Below are 21,307 nucleotides of genomic sequence, written 5' to 3' on the forward strand. Positions count from 1 at the left end.
CCAAAACAGAGAATCGGAATTAGCTAATTAGGCTGTGCACAAGACAAGGAGATGGGTAAGGAAGAAAAATTGTGTATACAAGTTTGAAGGGAGGTTCACTCTTGCAGCAGGCAAAACACAGCTTGCTGTTGCCAAGTGAACTATGCCACAGAGGCCTCGCTGCTGCATAGGGTTCCTCTTCCATCCAAAAGAAAAATAATGTGCCCCGAGAGCAAAAAAAAAAGCAGATATATACTAACTAGTCCTGCCAGATGCTAACTGCACTTATTAAACATGACCTCACACCCCCAATTTGTGGCTGGATTTAGACTTTCAGTAGTTGCACTCTGGATCTGAAACCACACACAAGAGGGAAGGAAACCATCATTGGCAAAACCTTTTTCACTGGATGTCTCTTTAAAGTGTTTTAAACTGAGTGGTGGCTATTTTTATTGGAAAGTTTAGACATCACAATTCTTGCCCCGTTCCAACAGGTATTTCCTGGATATTACATTTGTCATCCATTTCTTTAGCAACCCTGAGTCCAGGAAAGGCAGGGTACAATTCTGTTGAACCATCAGCCAGCTAGTTCCCCATCCTTCCAGGTCATTTCAGCAACAGTGGGACACCAAATGAAATCAAGTCTGAAGAAATCTCCCTTCCCCACTATGATCACATTCTGAAGTTGTCTCAGTAGATAACACAATTCCTGCGAAGGAGGAAATCAGACAATCTTGCAAACATGAAATATGGCGTCTGATGAAAAGAGAGGTTGTCAATATTTTAAAAATTAAATCATGGAAATACTAGAAAAATTAAACTGTGGAAATTGCATGAATTTTGTATCTTGCCCAGTAAAATTTTTGTTTTGAAAGATAGTGAAAGAAGAAGAAGAAGTAGAAGAAGAATAAGTAGAAGAAGAAGAAGAAGAGTTTGGATTTATATCCCCCCTTTCTCTCCTGTAGGAGACTCAAAGGGGCTTACAATCTCCTTGCCCTTCCCCCCCTCACAACAAACACCCTGTGAGGTGGGTGGGGCTGGGAGAGCTCCAAAGAACTGTGACCAGCCCAAGGTCACCCTGCTGGCATGTGTGGGAGTGCGCAGGCTAATCTGAATTCCCCAGATGAGCCTCCACAGCTCAGACGGCAGAGCGGGGAATCAAACCCGGTTCCTCCAGATTAGATACACAAGCTCTTAACCTCCTACGCCAGTAGTAGTAGTAGTAGTAGTAGTGGTAGTAGTGGTGGTAGTAGTGGTAGTGGTGGTAGTGGTGGTAGTGGTGGTAGTAGTAGTAGTAGTGGTAGTAGTAGTAGTAGTAGTAGTAGTAGAAGAAGAAGAAGAAGAAGAAGAAGAAGAAGAAGAAGAAGAAGAAGAAGAAGTAGAAGTAGAAGTAGAAGTAGAAGAAGAAGAAGAAGAAGTAGGAGGAGGAGGAGGAGGAGGAGTTTGGATTTATATTCCCCCCCCCCCTTTCTCTCCTGCAGAAGACTAAGATATCCCTGGTGGTTTAAAGCATATAGATTTGTCTCTGGACTGAATTCAGCAACAGTTAATCAACCTAATACTCTTCAGCCAATATCAATATGGAGAACATACTGTTAAACATTGAAGGGATAAGGAATAATTCAGCTTGATAAAGGATAAGGAGCAGTCCAAATTAACCCCGAAGTGAAGAAGGAGCACTTTCCCCATCGACCAAGCCAGGTGAGGCTTTGCATCTGCTCTTATAAGGATCAACTGTGCTCTGTAAGGAGGTTATGAGAAAATCTTTCAGCTGCTCATCAACATGCCTAGTGAATAAGGAGATAAGACTGGCTGGCCTGATTTTAAGAGAAAAAGGAAGGGATGGGGTTTCAGAAGGCAGCTGAATTGAATTGGCAGGAACAATTATTCTCTTGCATATAATGGCTCTGTAAAAATGTCCCACCGGGATCCTGCACATAAGGGAGTCTACACTTAAGAAATGCCCTTCCTCTTTCAGCGCTCTGAAGGCGATCTTGAAATACAAAAGGACAAGGCAAACCACCAAAGCAAAAAGATTGCACAAACAGCACTTTCACCTGCTCTCGCTGGAACTGGAAAACTCATGCTGCGGTTGCAAGGAAATTCCTATAGTCTGTCTCAGAAAAAGCTGTTAGTAGGGTTGTATATTACTCTGCCACAAAACTCAACATGCCGGACTTTCTTTGCTATAGAATGCTCTGCCTGGGTCCTAGTGCCCACCTAGCCCCACTCCCCCCCCCCCAATCCCTTTGACAGTTTGAAAGTAAAAATACAATTTTGCATAAATGCTCTTGTATCGAAGTACCAAGTTCAACAATGCACAAGATAATGGTTTCGACAAAGGCAGAGTGTAAGAATGAATAATTCTTATATTTGTTCGGCACTATATTCTAATGTGGACACATGCAATTTTCTCAACCAATGCACCTCAACTGGCTGTCCTACCGCGTTTCCCCGAAAATAAGACAGTGTCTTATATTAATTTTTGCTCCCAAAGATGCGCTATGTTTTATTTTCAGGGGATGTCTTATTTTTCTGTGTTCTGTTCGTCGGGCATGCTTCCAAACAAAAACTTTGCTACGTCTTACTTTCGGGGGATGCCTTATATTTCGCATTTCAGCAAAACCTCTACTACGTCTTATTTTCAGGGGGCGTCTTATATTCGGGGAAACAGGGTAGCATCTTTTTCTGAGACAGAAGTGATTGCGCCTTGAGCAGTTTCTCATGGAACTGACTCGGCCAAAAGACACTGTCCTGGATCCCAGGAAGTGTTGAGGGCTTGTTGAAAGGTCTAACTGTTGTACCAGGTTAACCAACCAACATTGAGAGTGTGTGCGCCACCCGGTCCCCCAACACATACAAGACAACTCTACCACACAGCAGTGGCCACTGTACTAGCATTTTACGTGGCTGCTTAACATTGATTATAAGGTCCGTGACTTTATTTTTTCTGGGCCTTAAAACCCACTTATCAAGAAAACCCCACGGTGGGGAAAATAAACTAGACAAAGAACTACCGGTACCAACAGTTCACAACCTTTATTTCCAATCGGCAAATCATTAACCAGCTGGAAATGCATCCACTGGAGCCAGAAATAGCCGTTAACTGGAAAAAACCAGGTGGCTTACTGCTCTTCCTTAGCAACAGCTCAAATCTTGAGACTCTAGAAACACCACAATCAGAGTCTAATTTGGGGGGAAGAAAATTTAGATGAGGGATGCAACTGAATTGTGAAGACCCAATGTACACAGGTGGTACCTTTGGCAGGCTACAGTTTTGCTACCTGTCTCTGGTTTCAGTGATCTAGAAGTCTCCTCTTCAGTTCAGGTGCATAAGAATTCAGATTTCCACACTCCTGCTACAAAAGCAAAAAAAAAAAATTGGAGAATAGGGGGAGCGTTCCAGCCAGGGATTGTGTGGCGGGAAGTTGTGATCAAGAAACACAGGAAGCCTGACAGTTTTTTTTTTCATAGACTGGCAAGAACAGGATGGAAGAACACACTGTGCAAAGTATAGGCGCACAACACGTCACTGGATAACCGATGGGTATTGTTCACACATTGCTTTGAGAATAGGATTCTTCAGACAGCAGTGACCTCAGCAAGACACAGGGACGGCAAGATCTTCGAGGCTGCTACGCCGCCAAATTCCGCAGCAGTACTGAGTTGCTGTTAGCAAGGGCTTACATGCTTAGGAAGCATTTAAGTCCACATGTCGACCAAGAGAAGCCTGGCTGTAGAGACATGTCGAAGAGTTCTGGAGAAACCATCCAGAAAAGCAAGACAGCTTCTGAAATCTCAAGACCCCACACTCACTGAATACAAAGCTACCTGCTTCAGTTCCAGGCAGAAGCCACGGGATACAAAAAGGACACAGAAACACCAAGGCGACAAGGTATGTTTCCACAAGGATGCCTCACTGCCCCGGAACTCCTGAACAAGACCAAGCATAGCATCTTAATCCAGACACGGAGCCTAGAAGAATGCCTACATAAACCTTTTGGTGACTAGAAGGCCTAGATCAGTGATGGCGAACTTAAGGCACGGCTGCCAGAGGTGGCACTCGGAGCCCTCTCTCTGGGCACGCACACATGGAGTTCGTCATGTGGGGGGCAGAAAATCACACACACACACACACACACCTCGGCTGGCCTGGGCCACTGAGCACGACATGCGTGCACCGTGGTGAGCAGGGAGGACTCGGCTGGAGGGCCTGGTGCCTGTGCTCCAGGTGGCTGCTGCCCGAGGGGGGTGGGGGAGCGCAGAAGAGGCAGAGATGCTAGAGAGGCAGAGAGCAGTGTGTGTGGGACTTGCTGGAGGCTAGAGCAGGCTGGCCCCTGCTCGAGCGGGTGGGGCGGAGGAAGAGGGAGCCAACCATTTTTTTCTAAACTAAAACCTCAGCATTCAGGTTCAATTGCCGTGTTGGCACTTTGCGATAAATAAGTGGGGTTTGGGTTGCAATTTGGGCACTCGGTCTCAAAAAGGTTCGCCATCACTGGCCTAGATAAACCTTCTCAAATAGTCCACAAGCTACTCCACTGGACGGTTTCCAAACAACCAACATTTATGTCAGTTGTTTTCTTGGAAAACCACCAAGACTTTTACACTTTTTTTTTTAGAAACAACCAAAACTTTTGGGATGACTTTTAGACTTCAAACTTTTTTTGAGTGCAGCCCTGGAACCTGTGAATATAGCAAGCCACACAACATGTGCAAATAACCACAGCATCTCTCGCATATCTGGGTGAGACAGACATGAGTTTTCCAGCGTCACCTCTGAAACAGGAGGGCTAGAGCATAGCGAGGCTGTAGCGCTGGTAACCCAAAAGATACCATAACTTCTTTCAACTAACACTAGAACAGAGGTCTGCAACCTGCGGCTCTCCAGATGTTCATGGACTGCAAACCCCATCAGCCCCTGCCAGCATGGCCGATTGGGCCGATGGGAATTGTAGTCCATGAACATCTGGAGAGCTGCAGGTTGCAGACCCCTGCACTAGAAGGAGTCACATCGACAGCTCTTTCCACGGGAAGTAAAACTGGTTGCCTTAGCAGACTAGCAAAAGATAGTTGGTGCTACAAAGGTCCCATGCCGCAATAATTCTGCTAGTCGAGACCCTAAATCTTCTATTCTTTACTTTAAAACAGACTATTTATTGATTTTATTCATTACACTTGTATCTTCTTAATCTCCCACAGGACTCAGGGTGGCTCACAATAAAAGCATACAAAACAATCAACAGTATACAAATAGACATTTCAACATTATAAATAGCAGTGATATTCAGAATACCTCCTAGGAACGCTGGTAATGTTCTCTGACTGCCGCAGGTACATCAGAGGCAAAAGCGCTGGTTAATTCAATACCATGAGAAGTCAGTGGCTCAGGTGTAAGGAATGGAAACAGATTATTTGTTCACACACCTGGTGCCCCTCATGGGAAGCTCGTGACAGGATCTCCTAGGATGTAGAACTGTAGCTTGTGTGAAATTCTAAGTGCTTCATTACTACACCTTCCCTGCTAGTTAACCAGAACAAATGTGAAAGGCCTCGAGCAGCTGATCTAGATACATATTCACATGTATCTCCACTATCTCTGCTGCAACCAAATTTGACAGCTGGACTTCTGAGACAGATACCACATGTGCCCATCCCACACAACTCCTGGGAAACAGCTCTGCTTTGCTGCTCTAATAGATGCAACAGTCAGATACAGCCATCCATAACTCATATTATGGAAGACTGTCCCCAATAAGAAGAGCAGCAGTGGCATAGGAGGTTAAGAGCTCGTGTATCTAATCTGGAGGAACCGGGTTGGATTCCCAGCTCTGCCGCCTGAGCTGTGGAGGCTTATCTGGGGAATTCAGATTAGCCTGTACACTCCCACACACGCCAGCTGGGTGAGCTTGGGCTAGTCACAGCTTCTCGGAGCTCTCTCAGCCCCACCTACCTCACAGAGTGTTTGTTGTGAGGGGGGAAGGGCAAGGAGATTGTAAGCCCCTTTGAGTCTCCTACAGGAGAGAAAGGGGGGATATAAATCCAAACTCTGCTTCTTCTTCTTCTTACCGGCTGAAGCTCAGATTGACACTTGCAAAACTTGTAAAGCATAAGAACATAAGAACATAAGAACAAGCCAGCTGGATCAGACCAGAGTCCATCTAGTCCAGCTCTCTGCTACTCGCAGTGGCCCACCAGGTGCCTTGGGAGCTCACATGTAGGATGTGAACGCAATGGCCTTCTGCGGCTGTTGCTCCCGATCACCTGGACTGTTAAGGCATTTGCAATCTCAGATCAAAGAGGATCAAGATTGGTAGCCATAAATCGACTTCTCCTCCATAAATCTGTCCAAGCCCCTTTTAAAGCTATCCAGATTAGCGGCCATCACCACCTCCTGTGGCAGCATATTCCAAACACCAATCACACGTTGCGTGAAGAAGTGTTTCCTTTTATTAGTCCTAATTCTTCCCCCCAGCATTTTCAATGAATGCCCCCTGGTTCTAGTATTGTGAGAAAGAGAGAAAAATTTCTCTCTGTCAACATTTTCTACCCCATGCATAATTTTGTAGACTTCAATCATATCCCCTTCAAGACAATCATATCCCCTTCATATCCCCTTCAAGACTTCAAGCAATGAACCTTGAGCTTGTTTGGAGGTTCTAGCAGGGGAGCGCAGCTATCGTATACCCTTGACCGAAGAACGGTACACTCCTTCTATCTGGGATGGTCGTCCTCTTCCACCGAGCGCGCAGCTTCGGGAGGGACGCACATGGAGCGGTGAGGGAGGTAGGGGACACCCGCCTAGCCAGCCAGATCAGCCGAATCAACCCTGGCGATCAATGGGGTGACAGATGTCGCAGCCAGATCGCCCTCATATCCCCTTCAAGACAATCATATCCCCTTCATATCCCCTTCAAGACTTCAATGAACACTTTTAAGAGGTACTGGCCTTTGTTTTTATTATGCATTTTAAGGACAAGAAAAGTGAAGGAGGAAAGGGGGATGCATCATGGGAGAGCATTAGGCCCGTATCTTTCTTCACTTATATTTCCAAATGTGGATTATAACTTTCATCATTGTCTTGGGGCAGCTCAAGTGATGCTCAGAGCAAGACATGGTCCCAGCCAGGCCTACGAGGCTGATCAACTTCTGTCCCATATCTAAAAAGTGTGACATAGGAAGCTGAAAACTACAATTGGGCAGGCTGAACCAGACAAACACAGCCATCCGCAGCTGGGTATAGTCCTGAAAAATGCTAACGGGGATTAGCAAGATGGGCATTAGACTTTTCCATGCCTTTGGCTTACGAAGGCAGAAAGATGCTCGAGGATACAGGGAAGCATAGATTTGGAACAAAGCATCAGATCAAGCAAAGAGAAGGAGATACTTCCCACTGCCAGCTCCGTGAACTTTCAGTACGAAAATAAGCATCTGTCACTGGCACTAACTGGGTGGTAAACGCCTTATGCTCACGCCCCCATAACCAAGAGGAACCAGGAGTTGGCACTGATCCCTAGACATTTTGGCACTGATCCCTAGACACTTTCACCATGCTCACCAGCAGTGTAACACAGCGTTCAAACCTGCCAGCCCGCGCAACCCTACACATGCTCCCTCTCCATAGGCACATTTAGCAAGCTTTTGCGCAACTCCCAGCCCTGATATCCCATTGCACGTGTGAACACTCCTCAGTTTCCAGCTTTGCAGAGCACCATCAGGGCACACAATACAAAACAGGTGCCCCAAGACACACTCCACCTAAATCAATTAGAAAGAGGGAGGAGGCAAAGGGGGACAAGCATGGGGCCAATAGTAACTACTATTATTAATAACAATAATTAACAATATCATTACTAATTATTGTTAGCGCACATTGTCACAACTCCTAAGGGTGGTTAGGAAATGGTGCCAAGGACTAGTTAATTGTAGCAAAACAATAGCCTCATTGTTACCGACAGGAGCTTGGCCCAATCAGTAGGAAGGAGCCGAGGTCGAGGGAAGAAGGGACGAGGGGGGAGAAACACCGACCAGGAGTAACTCCTTAGGAAAGGAGCTCCGCTTTCCTGCGCAGCCCACGCCGCGCCCCCTCCCCGGCGCACCCCCGGGGCTACCTTGTCGGCGATGCTGCGCGGCAGCTGCAAGTCCGGGCTGGGCGTGAGGTCGGCGCCGGCCTCGTCGCTGCTGGAGGCGGCCAGCGGGTGCGGCATCTCCCGCAGGGACTTGGGGCCGGAGGAAGGCAGCGCCTTGGGGGTCCCCGCCCCGCCGCCCCCGGCTGCAGCCATGGCGGAGGCGGAGCAGCGGGGAGCCCCGGCCGAGCAGGAGGAAGCAGCCCCGGACACCCCGCCCAGGCCGCGCGGGCGCCTCTCCTGCCGCGGCCTCGAACCGGCGGCTCCCCCGGGACACGCGCCTTCGCCCCGCCGACAGCGGCGACCAGCTGCAGCTCCCCCGCGCCGGCCAGCCGGAGACGCGGAGAACTCGCGGCGGCGGCACCCAGCGCAATTTCCCGCAGAGAGAGAGAGGACGCGCCCAGGCTCCGCCCTCTCCGAGCACGGCCGGCAGCCATTGGCCGGGAGACCCGCGGCGTCTCTTTCTCGCTCATTGAGCCCTGTCTCGCCAGGGGCCGTCGCTATTTTCTCTTTTCTGACGCTTTCATTCATCCTCCCTTGCTAGGGGCCGTCTCCATCGTCCAATCGTCCCTCTCATTTGTCCTCCTTTACTAGGGGCTGTTTCTATCCTCCTCTCTTTTCCGTCCTTCTGTTTCATTCCCCTTTACTAGGGACCGTCTCTATTTCATTCATCCTCCTTTGCTAGGGGCCGTCTCCATCCTCCTCTTTTCCGTCCCTCTCATTCGTCCTCTTTTACTAGGGGCTGTTTCTATCCTCCTCTCTTTTCCATCTTTCTCTTTCGTACTCCTTTACTAGGGGCCGTCTCTATCCTCTTATCTTTTCCGTACTTCTCTTTCATCCTCCTTTACTAGGGGCTGTCTCTATCCTCCTCTCTTTTCCGTTCTTCTCTTTCATCCTCCTTTACAAGGGGCTGTCTCTATCCTCCTCTCTTTTCCGTTCTTCTCTTTCATCCTCCTTTACTAGGGGCCGTCTCTATCCTCCCCTCTTTTCCGTCCTTCTCTTTCATTCTCCTTTACTAGGGGACCGGCTCTATCCTCTTTCTCTGCCCCTTTCATTCATCCTCCTTTACTAGGGGCCGTCTCTATCCTCCTCTCTTTTCTAACGTTTTCATTCATCCTCCTTTGCTAGGGGCCATCTCTCTCTCCTCTTTTCTGACCCTTTCATTCAACCTCCTATACTAGGGACCGTCTCTATTTTCTGGCCCTGCTGTTCATTCTTTATCACTAGGGGCCATCGCTATTTCCTTGAATCTACCCTTTCTGTCTTACTCAGCATTATTTACCATGATAGGCAGACTTTGTTTTCTTTGTAATGTAATTAGTCTGTAGGTAGTAGAATTACTAGCGTTTTTGGCATGCTTTGTTGTGTTCACATACATTTGTGTAACATAAATATAAATGAATGTATAAATGTGTCTGGAGGGACATTTGTCCCGACTGCAGACGCAAGACCTTGGAAAATTCAGAGTAGGGATTGTCTGTACTAAATGCACAGGTGTGGGAGAATGACTTAGTTCATGCAATCTGTGTACTGAATGCATGCACATGGAATGTATAAAAAGGAGTTACTATTTTTCCCTCCCAAGCTGTATCAGTTCTTTGCTGGATCTGTTATTTAGGGTTGCCAGGTGCCTGCTGGGAAATATCAGGAGATTTTTGAGGTAAAGTCAGAGGAGGGTGAGGTTTAGGTAAGGAAGGGACTTATGTGGCTGCCATTGTGTTCACTTTCGACACTGGCCATTTTCTTCAGGGGAATGACTATGTTGCCTGGAGATCAGCTGTAATAGGAGATCTCCAGCCACTACCTGGACTCTAGCAACTACCTGGAGCCACTACCTGGAGGCTGCTGTTCTTGCTTTCATGCCAAAATGGCCTGTCCATTTATTCAGATATTTATGCCTCCGTTTTCTCCCCAGTGGGGACCCAAAGTGACTTACAATATAAATTTTCCCCGCCTTGATTTTATCATCACAACAGTCCTCAGAGGTAGGTTAGCTGAAAGAGTATGACTGGCCCCAAGGTCACCCAGGAAGCACCCATAACAGCAGAGTAGAAAGAGCCAAATTTGAATTTGAAAGCTTGTTCAGTGGCAATCTGTGAAGAAAGTGTATATAGAGATAATTTATCTTGTATACTGGGTCTATAGGAGGCAGCCATTTGATTTTGCTAGGTCATTTACAGTGCAACAATTTAGCCCTCGTGAAAGTTGTAAATGGTGTTTGTGTTAGTTTAGGTAGTGTTATTCTTTAGATAACAGAATTGACTTTTCCAAGGCCACATTCTAAACTGGACAGATAGGCAGTGGTGGGATCCAAAAATTTTAGGAACAGGTTCCCATGGTGGTGGGATTCAAACAGTGGCATAGCGCCAATGGGGCTGGGCAGGGCACGACGGGGGCGTGGCTGCGCATTCCGGGGGCGGGGCATTGCTGGGCAGGGCTGTGGCAAGGGCGCAGCCGCTGCGCCAGTCCTTGGGCGGGAAATGAATGCACGCAGGTGCAGGCTGCCACGCACACCGGTGCACCTCCTGCTAGACTCCTTCAAGTTCTGCGCGCTACTGCTGAGAGGAGGGCGTAACTAAGGCAAAAATCACGTGGCAAAATCACCAATTAGTAACCCCCTCTCGGCACACACAAATAATTAGTAACCTACTCTCGGGAACCTGTGAGAACCTGCTGGATCCCACCTCTGCAGATAGGTCTTAATTGCCAAGAATGCCCAGGTGGGGGTCATCTCCCTCATCAACTCTATTCACACCCCACTGGTTAGTTTCTGATCAAACGATCTAGATCAGCCAATTCTATTTTTAAAAAAACCTTGACACCATTTAAGGGAGATTCATTCATAAAAGATTCTTCTTGAGATTTTCTCATGGTTGTTCTTCTGCCTTAGGTTGAATAGACTTGTACTGTGTTGTTTTTATACTTGGAACTGTCTAGAACTGAGAGAGAGCTGATTTCATCATTTCTTTTTCTTCTTAATAAAATTTTAAAAACTCAGCTGATTGAGAGTATCTGGATAAAGAACCCTGGTTTCGGTACGTTACTGGTAGGACACTTGGCTTTGGGTAACCTTTTCACACAGCCATAGCACAAAAATGTGGTTCATCAAAAACAGAAGTGAACCCCAATGTAACCATGTGTAAAGAACAGCTGATATTGTTGCTATATGTAACTTAGAATGTAGGGTGTAAATTCTTGGTATCGTATATATTTTCAGGTTATTGTGGACTAATGTGGACAATGCAATTTCTCATTCAGTAGTGTGTTTAAAAAAAAGGGATCAGAGTAGATGAATGCTACCAAATTTATCCAGCAATGATGAAGACATGTTCCGATAAGATAAATAAATGATACTAAATATTAGGGCTATTATATTTTAGAATAACACAATGATAATTAATTGTATTTTCTCTGTTCACTTTTTGTATTTCAGTTAAACTATTATTATCAAGAGGTTTTAAGATAAGAGTATTACTTCATATGTGTAATTGCATTGTATGCAATTATTAAAAGTTATGTTTTTAATCAATAAAATCTATTTTTTTAAAAAAAAGACATGTTCCCACAAAGATTCTGTGGTTTGTAGGGATTCCTTGTAAGCTAGCCTCCACAGCTATTGATTGTGACTCTGCTAACATCAACTGTAATGAAAATTCCTGTTGGCTCATCAAAAGCGAACAACTGGGTTTCACTAGATTTAAAAATGGTATAACTCTGCTTAGAATTGCACTGTATTTATTTAGGATATTTCTGTGCTGCCTCTTCAGAGTCCTGTGTAATGCTTAACAGTTTAAGCACTGTGATATAAAAGGAGCCATTAAGGTTATACTACCTAGATCAAACTAAGTTTTCTTTTCATGATAGTATATCAGGTACACATTGACATGGAGGCCCTGTTCACAATGAACACTTGTTCAATCCATGTACAGTGTACACCTGGTTTTTCTTTATCTCTGAATTGAGCAATTTGCATGTTACATTCATCACATATGATTTCAACCCACATTTAGCTGTATGTTTATCCAGGTATTGGTCCCTGGTTTCATTTGTGAAGTGAACACATGTTTGCTTTTTCTTACAAACAGGTGTATGTGTGTTCACTATAATTTGTGAACAGGCCTGGAGAAATCCAGCAGTGTAAACACCTAAAGGAGTAATTTTCTCTGCTATAACCACTTACACCATTAGCATTGTCGTTTCTTTATCACGGACAAGTTTTGATTCAGCCTAGCAGGCCAGCTACTTTTGTAGCGGTAGGTCTGCCAATTCAAATCCTCTTGTGCCCAAGAGAAAATCTAGGGTGTTTATTTCTGATAATACTTGCTGAGGAAACTGTGGCTCAGTGGCTAAGGTGTGCGAATCTGTCCACTTTGTGACTATTTAAGAACATAAGAAAGAGCCTGCTGGATCAGACCAGAGTCCATCTCATCCAGCACTCTGCTACTCGCAGTGGCCCACCAGGTGCTTTTGGGAGCTCACGTGCAGGATGGGAAAGCAATGGCCTTCTGCTGCTGCTGTTCCCGAGCACCTGGACTGTTAAGGCATTTGCAATCTCGGATCAAGGAGGATCAAGATTGGTAGCCTTATATTTGAATTAGCTTCTATCAAGGATCCCTGGGAAGGGATCTAGTTCAGGGGTCTTCAAACTATGGCCCTCCAGATGTTCATGGGCTACAATTCCCATCCGCCCCTGCCAGCATGGCCAAGTGGTAGGACTTGTGGGAATTGTAGTCTATGAACATCTGGAGGGCCATAGTTTGAAGACCCCTGATCTAGTTTAATATCAGAGCACATGCTCTGCATTCAGAAAGCACCCATTTCCATCCCTGGTGCCTCCAATTCAGATGGCATAGCTCCGTGGTGGCGAACCTTTGGCCCTCCAGATGTTCATGGGCTACAATTCCCATCCGCCCCTGCCAGCATGGCCAAGTGGTAGGACTTGTGGGAATTGTAGTCTATGAACATCTGGAGGGCCATAGTTTGAAGACCCCTGATCTAGTTTAATATCAGAGCACATGCTCTGCATTCAGAAAGCACCTATTTCCATCCCTGGTGCCTCCAATTCAGATGGCATAGCTCCGTGGTGGCGAACCTTTGGCACTCCAGATGCTACGGACTACAATTCCCATCAGCCCCTGCCAGCATGGCCAATTGGCCATGCTGGCAGGGGCTGATGGGAATTGTAGTCCATAGCATCTGGAGTGCCAAAGGTTCGCCACCACTGAATAGCTGAAGCCTGCTGCATAGAGCTTTCTAGAGGTACACCAAGGTGATCTAGATGGCCTTAGCTCAGTGTGAAGCCTGTGTTCACATATTTTTTTTCAGTCGAATTAAATCCATTCGGCACTGACCAAAAGTGACCACTATTTGCCTTTAAAATAAACCTTAGAATCCCCTTCAAAATAGTAGTCAAAATCCCCCCTAACATGCTTCCTATTCCACAGTGTAGAGGTGCCTACAGTAATACTTAAAGTAGGGCTTGGATTGGCTATTTAAAAAAAAAAAATAAGCAGTGTAATGCAGTTGAGTAGAGCCGTGAATATATCAATGGAAATCCTTGCTGGGATGCAGAATCTCCTCTTCACTACATAGGAAGATTTTTCTCAGCCAATCATTCCAAACCAGCACTCTGCCTTTACAAGCCGCAATTCAGCACCCGGGTGAAAGCAGTTAATTCTTTCGAAAATGCATACACACACTCACTTTCACCGGGAATTCATTTAGTGGGGGGAAATGAGTAACACACCACGGTGTCTTTGTAAGTGCCGGCGTCAGCTGCTTTGTCCCTCTCCTATCTGCTGACAAAATGCAGGAGTCATAATTTTCTTCAGCGCAAAGTGAAAGCAACCCATCCATTAACTGTGATTTACTGCTCCTTGTGAATGGAGTAGATTTGGAGCAGCAGTATTTTTCACTCTCTCTGTCTCTGTTTTTCTGCTTGCTAATCTGTTCTGGCTTTCATTTGCCTCAAATCATCCCCACTGAACTAGGCTCTGATACCCTTTATATTTATGTTTGACACCAAAAGAGCTTCAGATTTCTGGGTTCCCAAAACTGAGACAGTGAGATGTATATTCTGGTCAGGACAGATTGGCTAATATGTTGATGGGGAATCTGAACACAGGCTTTAGATCAGGGGTCCCCAAACTTTTTAAACCGGGGGCCAGTTCACTGTCCCTCAGACTGTTGGAGGGCCGGACTAAAAAAAAACTATGAACCAATTCCTATGCACAAATGATTGTAAAATGTTTGATTTCACCTTTCAGCCTTTCTGTCATGGTCTATTTTTAGAACAGTGACCAAAGTATGTCAAGTACAGGGTGGGCTCCAAATATTGTTGGGGAGGCTGTGGAATACCTGCCCCTGTAAACAAAAAAAAAAAAGCAGAACTTTCCCAATGAAGCATTCCATCTAACCCAGGATCAGGTATCTTCCTGGGTTCTTTCCTCCCTAGCAGCCAGCGAGCGATTCGCCAGCCTGGCTGATGCCAATGGGAGTGAGGCGGAACAGAAAGCCTGAGAGCAACACATGGAGTAGCTGAGAGGGAAGGGCGGAGCAGGCATTGCCACATGTAAGGTTTCCAACTCTGGGTCAGAAAATTCATGGAGATTTGGGGGTGCCATCATGTAATTGCAATCAACAGCCGTTGGGGCCGGTTCCTCCTCTCCCTCAAGCCCCCACTGCATATGAATGGAGCCATCTCTGCCATGCCTGGCGGGCCGGATAAATGCCTTCAGGGGGCCACATTTGGCCCCCGGGCCGTAGTTTGGGGACCCCTGCTTTAGATTGACAAGTGCACATCAAAAGCAATCTTCCATCAGACAGTGCTGGAGAAGTGCCAGTATTTTAACAGTAAAATTGTATTCTAGGATCTGAAAATCCACATACCCTGTTTCCCCAAACATAAGACATCCCCTGAAAATAAGACATAGTAGGGGTTTTGCTGAAGTGCGAAATATAAGGCATCCCCCGAAAGTAAGACATGGCAAAGTTTTTGTTTGGAAGCATGTCCAACGAACAGAACACAGAAAAATAAGACATCCCCTGAAAATAAGACATAGCACATCTTTGGGAACAAAAATTAATATAAGATGCTGTCTTATTTTCGGGGAAACACGGTACTTGAGATTTCACCAGACTCTAGATATGGCCCATTTCTAGCTCCATCCCTGGCCCATTGGCTTCCTCCCTTTGGTTTCCATTCTGACATTGGTGCTGTTGACCCCAGTATCTGGTTCCACCCTAGATCTAGCCCTCAACTGCCAATGCTCTGCCAGTATGGTCTTTTCCCCTAATCATGTTCAAGGGGCCGGTAATGTTGAGATGAATGGCCAAGAGCCCAGACTTACAAGAACTGTAATTAGCATACCTGCACTGAGAAAGTAGAATGTGACCCACAATCCTAGTTGGATGTGGTTCAGGCAGTCCTCAAGTTCTATTTTGGTCACGGACAGATTGATTGTGGGACCTTTGGAAAGTCATTCTCCTTCAGCCTCACTAAGTAATCGCAGAAGTGGAAATAAGGCTGCCTAATTCATACAGGGTGTCCTGACCTGGATGACCCAACTAGCCTGATCTTGTCAGATCTCAGAAGCTAAGCAGCAGCATCCCTGATTAGTACTTGGATGGGAGATCCCCTCTGGTTAGTCTCTTGCCTTGAAAACTCTAGTGGGTGGCCATAAGTCAGCTGCAATTTGATGGCACTTTACACACACTTCATATGGCTGGTGAGAGAGGTCGGTAGGCTTGGAAGGGTGTAACTCTGCTTAGGATAGTGCTGCAAAACAAAGACTGCTACAGAAATTCCAGATGAAAACAGAAGCAGCAAACAGCCCTCTAGTGACTCAGCCCTGACATAAATCTACCTCAGAAGCAGCTAAGCTATAAGCTTCTAGGCCAAAGGTTTATGCTAGGTGACCTCGGGCCGGTCACACACTCTCAACCTAATTTACCTTACAGAGTTTTTGCGAGCATTAAACGTAAGGAGGAAAGCAACGTAAGCCACTTTGGGTACCAGCAGACAGGCCCAATGTAAATAATGTTATGTATACATACACTAGTCAACTATTGTTTATTGTACCAAGGAACAACTGCCAACATTTATCACTGGGTAGCTACAAACCTATTTGTAAAGAACGGATAGACATGGTTCAATAGAGGCTGGATACTAATTTCACTTCATGAAGACAACCTGTAATCTTGCCAGGATAAACATGAATTTATCTGGTTCTAAAAACACAATGTGAGCACAGATATTGACACTGTAGGGTTTTGTCTAGCTTACTACTCAAGGAAGGAATAAAGTTAGGATGCAGCGTCTCTTCAAGAATCATCAACATAACTAAAGATGTTTGCAAACCAATTTACTATAAAGTTACATGTATTGTCAAAGGCTTTCACGGCCAGAATCACTGAGGTGTTGTCAGAGGTGGGATCCAACCAGTTCTCACCACTTCTCTAGAAGTGGTTACTAATTTTTTCTGAGTGCCAAGAAGGGATTACTAAAGCAACCTCCCTGCCCAATAGGGACTGGAGGTGCGTGTGTGCGGTGGCAGCACTGTTTGAATCCCACCACCATCGGAACCTGTTATTAAAATTTTTGGATCCCGCCACTGGGTGTTGTGTTGTTTCCGGGCTGTATGGCCATGTTCTAGCAGCATTTTCTCCTGGTGTTTCACCTGCATCTGTGGCTGGCATCTTCAAAGGATCTATAAAATTACATTTGAAAGTACACATTTGCCATTGGCCAGAAACAGTACCAACATGCCAGAGGGATATCATACCACTCATGTAAAAATATTTTATATTCAGCAGATAGGTGAGTTGCCAGCAATCTTTCACAGTAACACAGCAATATCTCCAGAGAACCTTATTTCCATACTGTGGATAGGCACCATTAGTTAGCACTGATATAAAATGGTTGTTGATTTGCTTAGTTAGAGGATCTCACTTAGTTTGCTGTAAGCTTCTTCAGTTCCAGATCTTTAATTTTTCTTTCTTGAATAAATGGTGCTTATATATGATCACAAAGGGAGAACATTTGGAAGAACAGCTTGAGGTTCGATTTTTTTCAAAATACCCCCCTCTCACACACACACACACACACACACACACACACACACACACACACACACACACACACAAAGATTTCACAGCTTTACTGTACTGCAAAGGAACACATTATTAATGCTGGCATTCAGCCTTTTAGATCGGCACTTAAAGCAGGTCTTTAATAAAACAGTTTTGCAATATGTATTCCAATTTTTTCTAGCCATCTTTTCTTGTGTGCCTCTCAGCAACTGGATACATAAATATTATTTTATTTATTTATTTATTTATTATTTGGATTTATAAACCGCCCAATCCCCGAGGGGCTCTGGGCGGTGTACAACACTATGTACGCAATATATAACAAGGGTCCCGATAAAGACCAAATACACTAAAATCCATTAAAACCATTTAAACAGCGGGCAGAAGTCGGAATAATCATGACTGCCCTATCGTGGATAGCCCAGACTAGCCTGATATCATTAGATTTTGGAAGGTAAACAGGCAGGGCACTGGTTAGTACTTAAAGACCACCTAGAGCAGACCTGGGCATTATACGGCCTGCGGGCCATATCCGGCCCGCTGGGGAGCAAGGCACCTTTGAAAGCCCTGCAGAAGCCGGTTGCCTTGGCTGCCGGCTTCTGCGGGGCTTTCAAAAGCGCCTCGCCCCCCTGCCTTTTGGCCCGGCCCTCCACAATATTTTCTGTTTCTTATGCGGCCCCATGGAAAAAATAATTGCCCACCCTGACCTAGAGCAGGGGTAGGGAACCTGCGGCTCAAGAGCCGCATGCGGCTCTTCTGCCCTTGAACTGCAGCTCCACGAGCCGAGCTGCCAGTTTCATCCTTGCCCGCCCTTCAGGCAGCAGGGCGGGAGCACCAATTGTCCGCCTGGTAGTCGGTAGCTGACGCTTCCCCTCTCGCCCGCCCGTTGGGCTGGGCGGGCTTTCCGGAAAAGGCCGGCAAGGCCGAGCCGCCGGCTTCATCCTTTCCCGCCCTGCAGGCAGCAGGGCGGGTGCATCCATGCGCTTCTCAGAATGAGTGGAGTAAAAGGTAAAAAAACCCCAATATATACAGTGTTATCTTTATTTTAAATGTCAAAAATTATTTGCGGCTCCAAGTGTTTTCTTTTCCCGTGGAAAACGGGTCCAAATGGCTCTTTGAGTGTTAAAGGTTCCCTACCCCTGACCTAGAGGATATTCAGGATTGCTTCACAGAGGCAGGTGATTACAAACCCTACAGGGTTGTTGTAAGTCGACTGCAACTTCATGACAAATCACAAATAATAGTGATTGTCTCTATAACTTTATTTATACTGTACCACACCTCTCAAACAAATTTTATATGAAAAGGTATCAAAGTATCATCCAGCACAGATCTTAAAAGGAATTATTGTAGCTAAACAGTCAACTTCTGCAGAACAGAATTAGAACGAATACAAAACCAACCCAAACACTTAGATGTGCAACAGCACCATGGATTCTGGATACGGTTGGTAGCGTTTTATTTCAACAATTCTGCATCTGTTGATTTTATGCCAGAGAATTTTTTTCCCCCACCAGTTTGTCTCCATTAAGGCAGAAGAGCCTGTCCTACATTTCCAGGGCGTTGTTAAAGACGACAAGCATTAATTCGATGTAGTTTTGAATTACCAGTGAACAATTACCAGTGAACAAAATCAGGGTTCACAAAGAGCCACACAATTGTAGACGCATTCTCTGTTTCAAAAAAGAACTCAAGAAGAGCAAGAAGCAGAACACTGAGGTAGATTTATTTACCACATTGTAATCCTGAGCTTCTGTCCAATAAGTTTTGCATAGAGTAAACCATGCTTCCCTTCTCCATCTTAGCCACACACCAACCCTGTGAGGTAGGTTGTTGTGGGTTTTCCGGGCTGTGTGGCCGTGGTCTGGCAAATCTGTGAGGTGGGTTCAGCTGAGTGTATGTGACTGCCTAAGGTCAACCAGCAAGCCTTCATGGCTTAGTGAATAACTGGAACGCAAGTCTCTTAAATAATCCAACCCTCTTAAACCCTACCCCAGAGCATTTATTACCAACAACAATGGAAAAACGATTAATGAATGAAAATATAAATAATAAAAGTGTTATATCTATTGTGGTTATTGTGGTTATTGTGGTTATTGTGTTATATCTATTGTGGTTATTCCCAGAGGGTTAGACTGGGAAATCAGGTTTCCTCAGTTCTTACTCTAAATATGGGAACGCCACAGGGCTGTGTGTTGAGTCCTTTACTGTTCACCCTTTATACATATGACTGTACTCCTGTCTATCATAGTAACACCATTATCAAATTTGCTGATGACGCAACGGTGGTGGGGCTCATCTCTGGAGGGGATGAGTCTGCCTATCGGAATGAAGTGGACCGACTGCTCTCATGGTGCAGGGAAAATAACCTGGTTCTTAACACTAACAAGACAAAGGAGCTCATAGTGGACTATAGAAGGAATAGCTCAGAAATTCAGCCCTTGACTATAAATGGAGATCAAGTGGAGCGGGTGGCTAGTTTTAAATTTCTGGGCGTTATGATTAAAGAGGATTTGACCTGGGGAGTACAGACTGCCGCGGTGGTTAAGAAAGCCCAGCAAAGACTGTACTATCTGAGACTTTTAAGGAAGCAGCAACTGGATGGAAAACTCCTGGTGTCCTTTTACCGCTGTGCTATAGAGAGTGTCCTAACCTACTGCATCTGTGTATGGTTCTCCAGTTGCACAGTGGGCTCCAGTTCTCCACAAAGCCGTGAAAGTTTGGTGGTTGATCTTGGCCCAATCACGCACACAGTCTAGCCTACCTCACCGGGTTGGTGTGTGGCTAAGATGGAGAAGGGAAGAATGAGGGGTGAGGAGGAGGAACTTAGAGACTGGAAAATAGGGCAGATATAGGAAAGAAGGAAGTAAAACAAGCTTCCCAAGAAGCATAAGCCATGGCCAGTTGCTTTATGCTCCCATTTCCTGTTTGTTTTGGGATCAAGGGTTCCAAGTGAGGACCTCTGAGTAACCCATTAGGGTCGGGGGATATCCCACTACCTCCTGTTGATCCCCAGTTTGCCCTGCAGCAGTTTTCTGCACGCTCCCCCTTTTCCCCACTGCCTCTGGTTCCATTTAAAATTTGGGTGTTTGTTCCTTAAAGGCCAACATCTATGAGATATTGAGGGAAGCTTTAGAGAACCGAACGTTTATAACGTAATAAGCAAAAGAAGCTTCTTTCATGGTTTGGAAGAAACTCAAGTTTTACATTTGTAAGAAAAGGAGTTTGGATTTATACCCACATTTCTCTCTTATAAAGAATCTCAAAGCGACTTGCAATCACCTTCCCGTCCCCTTCCCGCAACAGATACTTTGTGAGGCAGGTAGGGCTGAGAGAGTTCTGAGAGAACTGTGAGCTAAAGATTAAGCAACGGAGTTACGTGCAGGAGTCGGAAAACAAACCCAGTTCACTAGATGAGTGTCCGCCACTCTTGTGGAGTGGGAAATCAAGCCCAGTTCTCCAGATTAGAGGCCGCCATTTTTAATCGCTACACTACACTGGCTCTTGTGTGTGTGTTTGTCCCCTGTTGCAGTAGCTGGACTCAAAAATAGTCTATGGATACATCTGTTTTATCTGCATGTATTTTATCCAGTTTTTCATCCAAAACATAGCTGTTGAAATATTGCACAAATACCAGCTGAAATGCCATTTGCTTGAGCCCTTGGTCCAGGCATGCTTGAAGAGCTACAGCACCTTCTATGAGGGATCTGAGCAATGGTTGCAGGCATTAAGGGTGGGCAAGAAGTGTAAATTGCCATGTCGCTGGTTGGCTGATCTTCTGATTGTAGTATTTTGCACCTCTATTTTTAATAAAAAGTGGAAATGCTCCAGTTTGGGCTCCAGTTTTCCGGTATGACTAGCAATTTTAGGGCATGTTTACTGTATAAACTTAAGTTGGTTCTATAATGAGATTAATGATGGTAGTTTACCTCCAAGAATGGTAGTTTGTTAAGATAAGGAGAACTGTGATAGGAGAACCTACAGCTACAGAACCTAAATAGCTACAGTTCTCTGTGAGGAGAGAACAGGTTATATAGTCCATTTCGGTCAATTCCGCACTTGAGAATCGATCTAGGTTCGACTGAGTCCCTGAAAAGCACTGACCCTGAATTAGA

The 21,307-nt window shown here is 45.5% G+C and overlaps 1 protein-coding gene across 1 annotated transcript in view; it reads right to left on the reverse strand.

Moving 5' to 3' along the window:
* The window catches only part of SNX30 (sorting nexin family member 30), a 52,034-nt gene extending 43,386 nt beyond the window's left edge, over window positions 1-8,648 (reverse strand). The window contains exon 1 of the mRNA XM_048503992.1: window positions 8,088-8,648. Within this exon, the coding sequence (XP_048359949.1) occupies window positions 8,088-8,633 (546 nt within the window). The 5' untranslated portion in view covers window positions 8,634-8,648. The remainder of the gene's footprint in view (window positions 1-8,087) is intronic.
* Between the last annotated feature and the right edge of the window lie 12,659 nt (window positions 8,649-21,307).

This window comes from Sphaerodactylus townsendi, linkage group LG07, assembly GCF_021028975.2.
Source record: "Sphaerodactylus townsendi isolate TG3544 linkage group LG07, MPM_Stown_v2.3, whole genome shotgun sequence".
In the NCBI taxonomy this organism is placed as follows: Eukaryota; Metazoa; Chordata; class Lepidosauria; order Squamata; family Sphaerodactylidae; genus Sphaerodactylus; species Sphaerodactylus townsendi.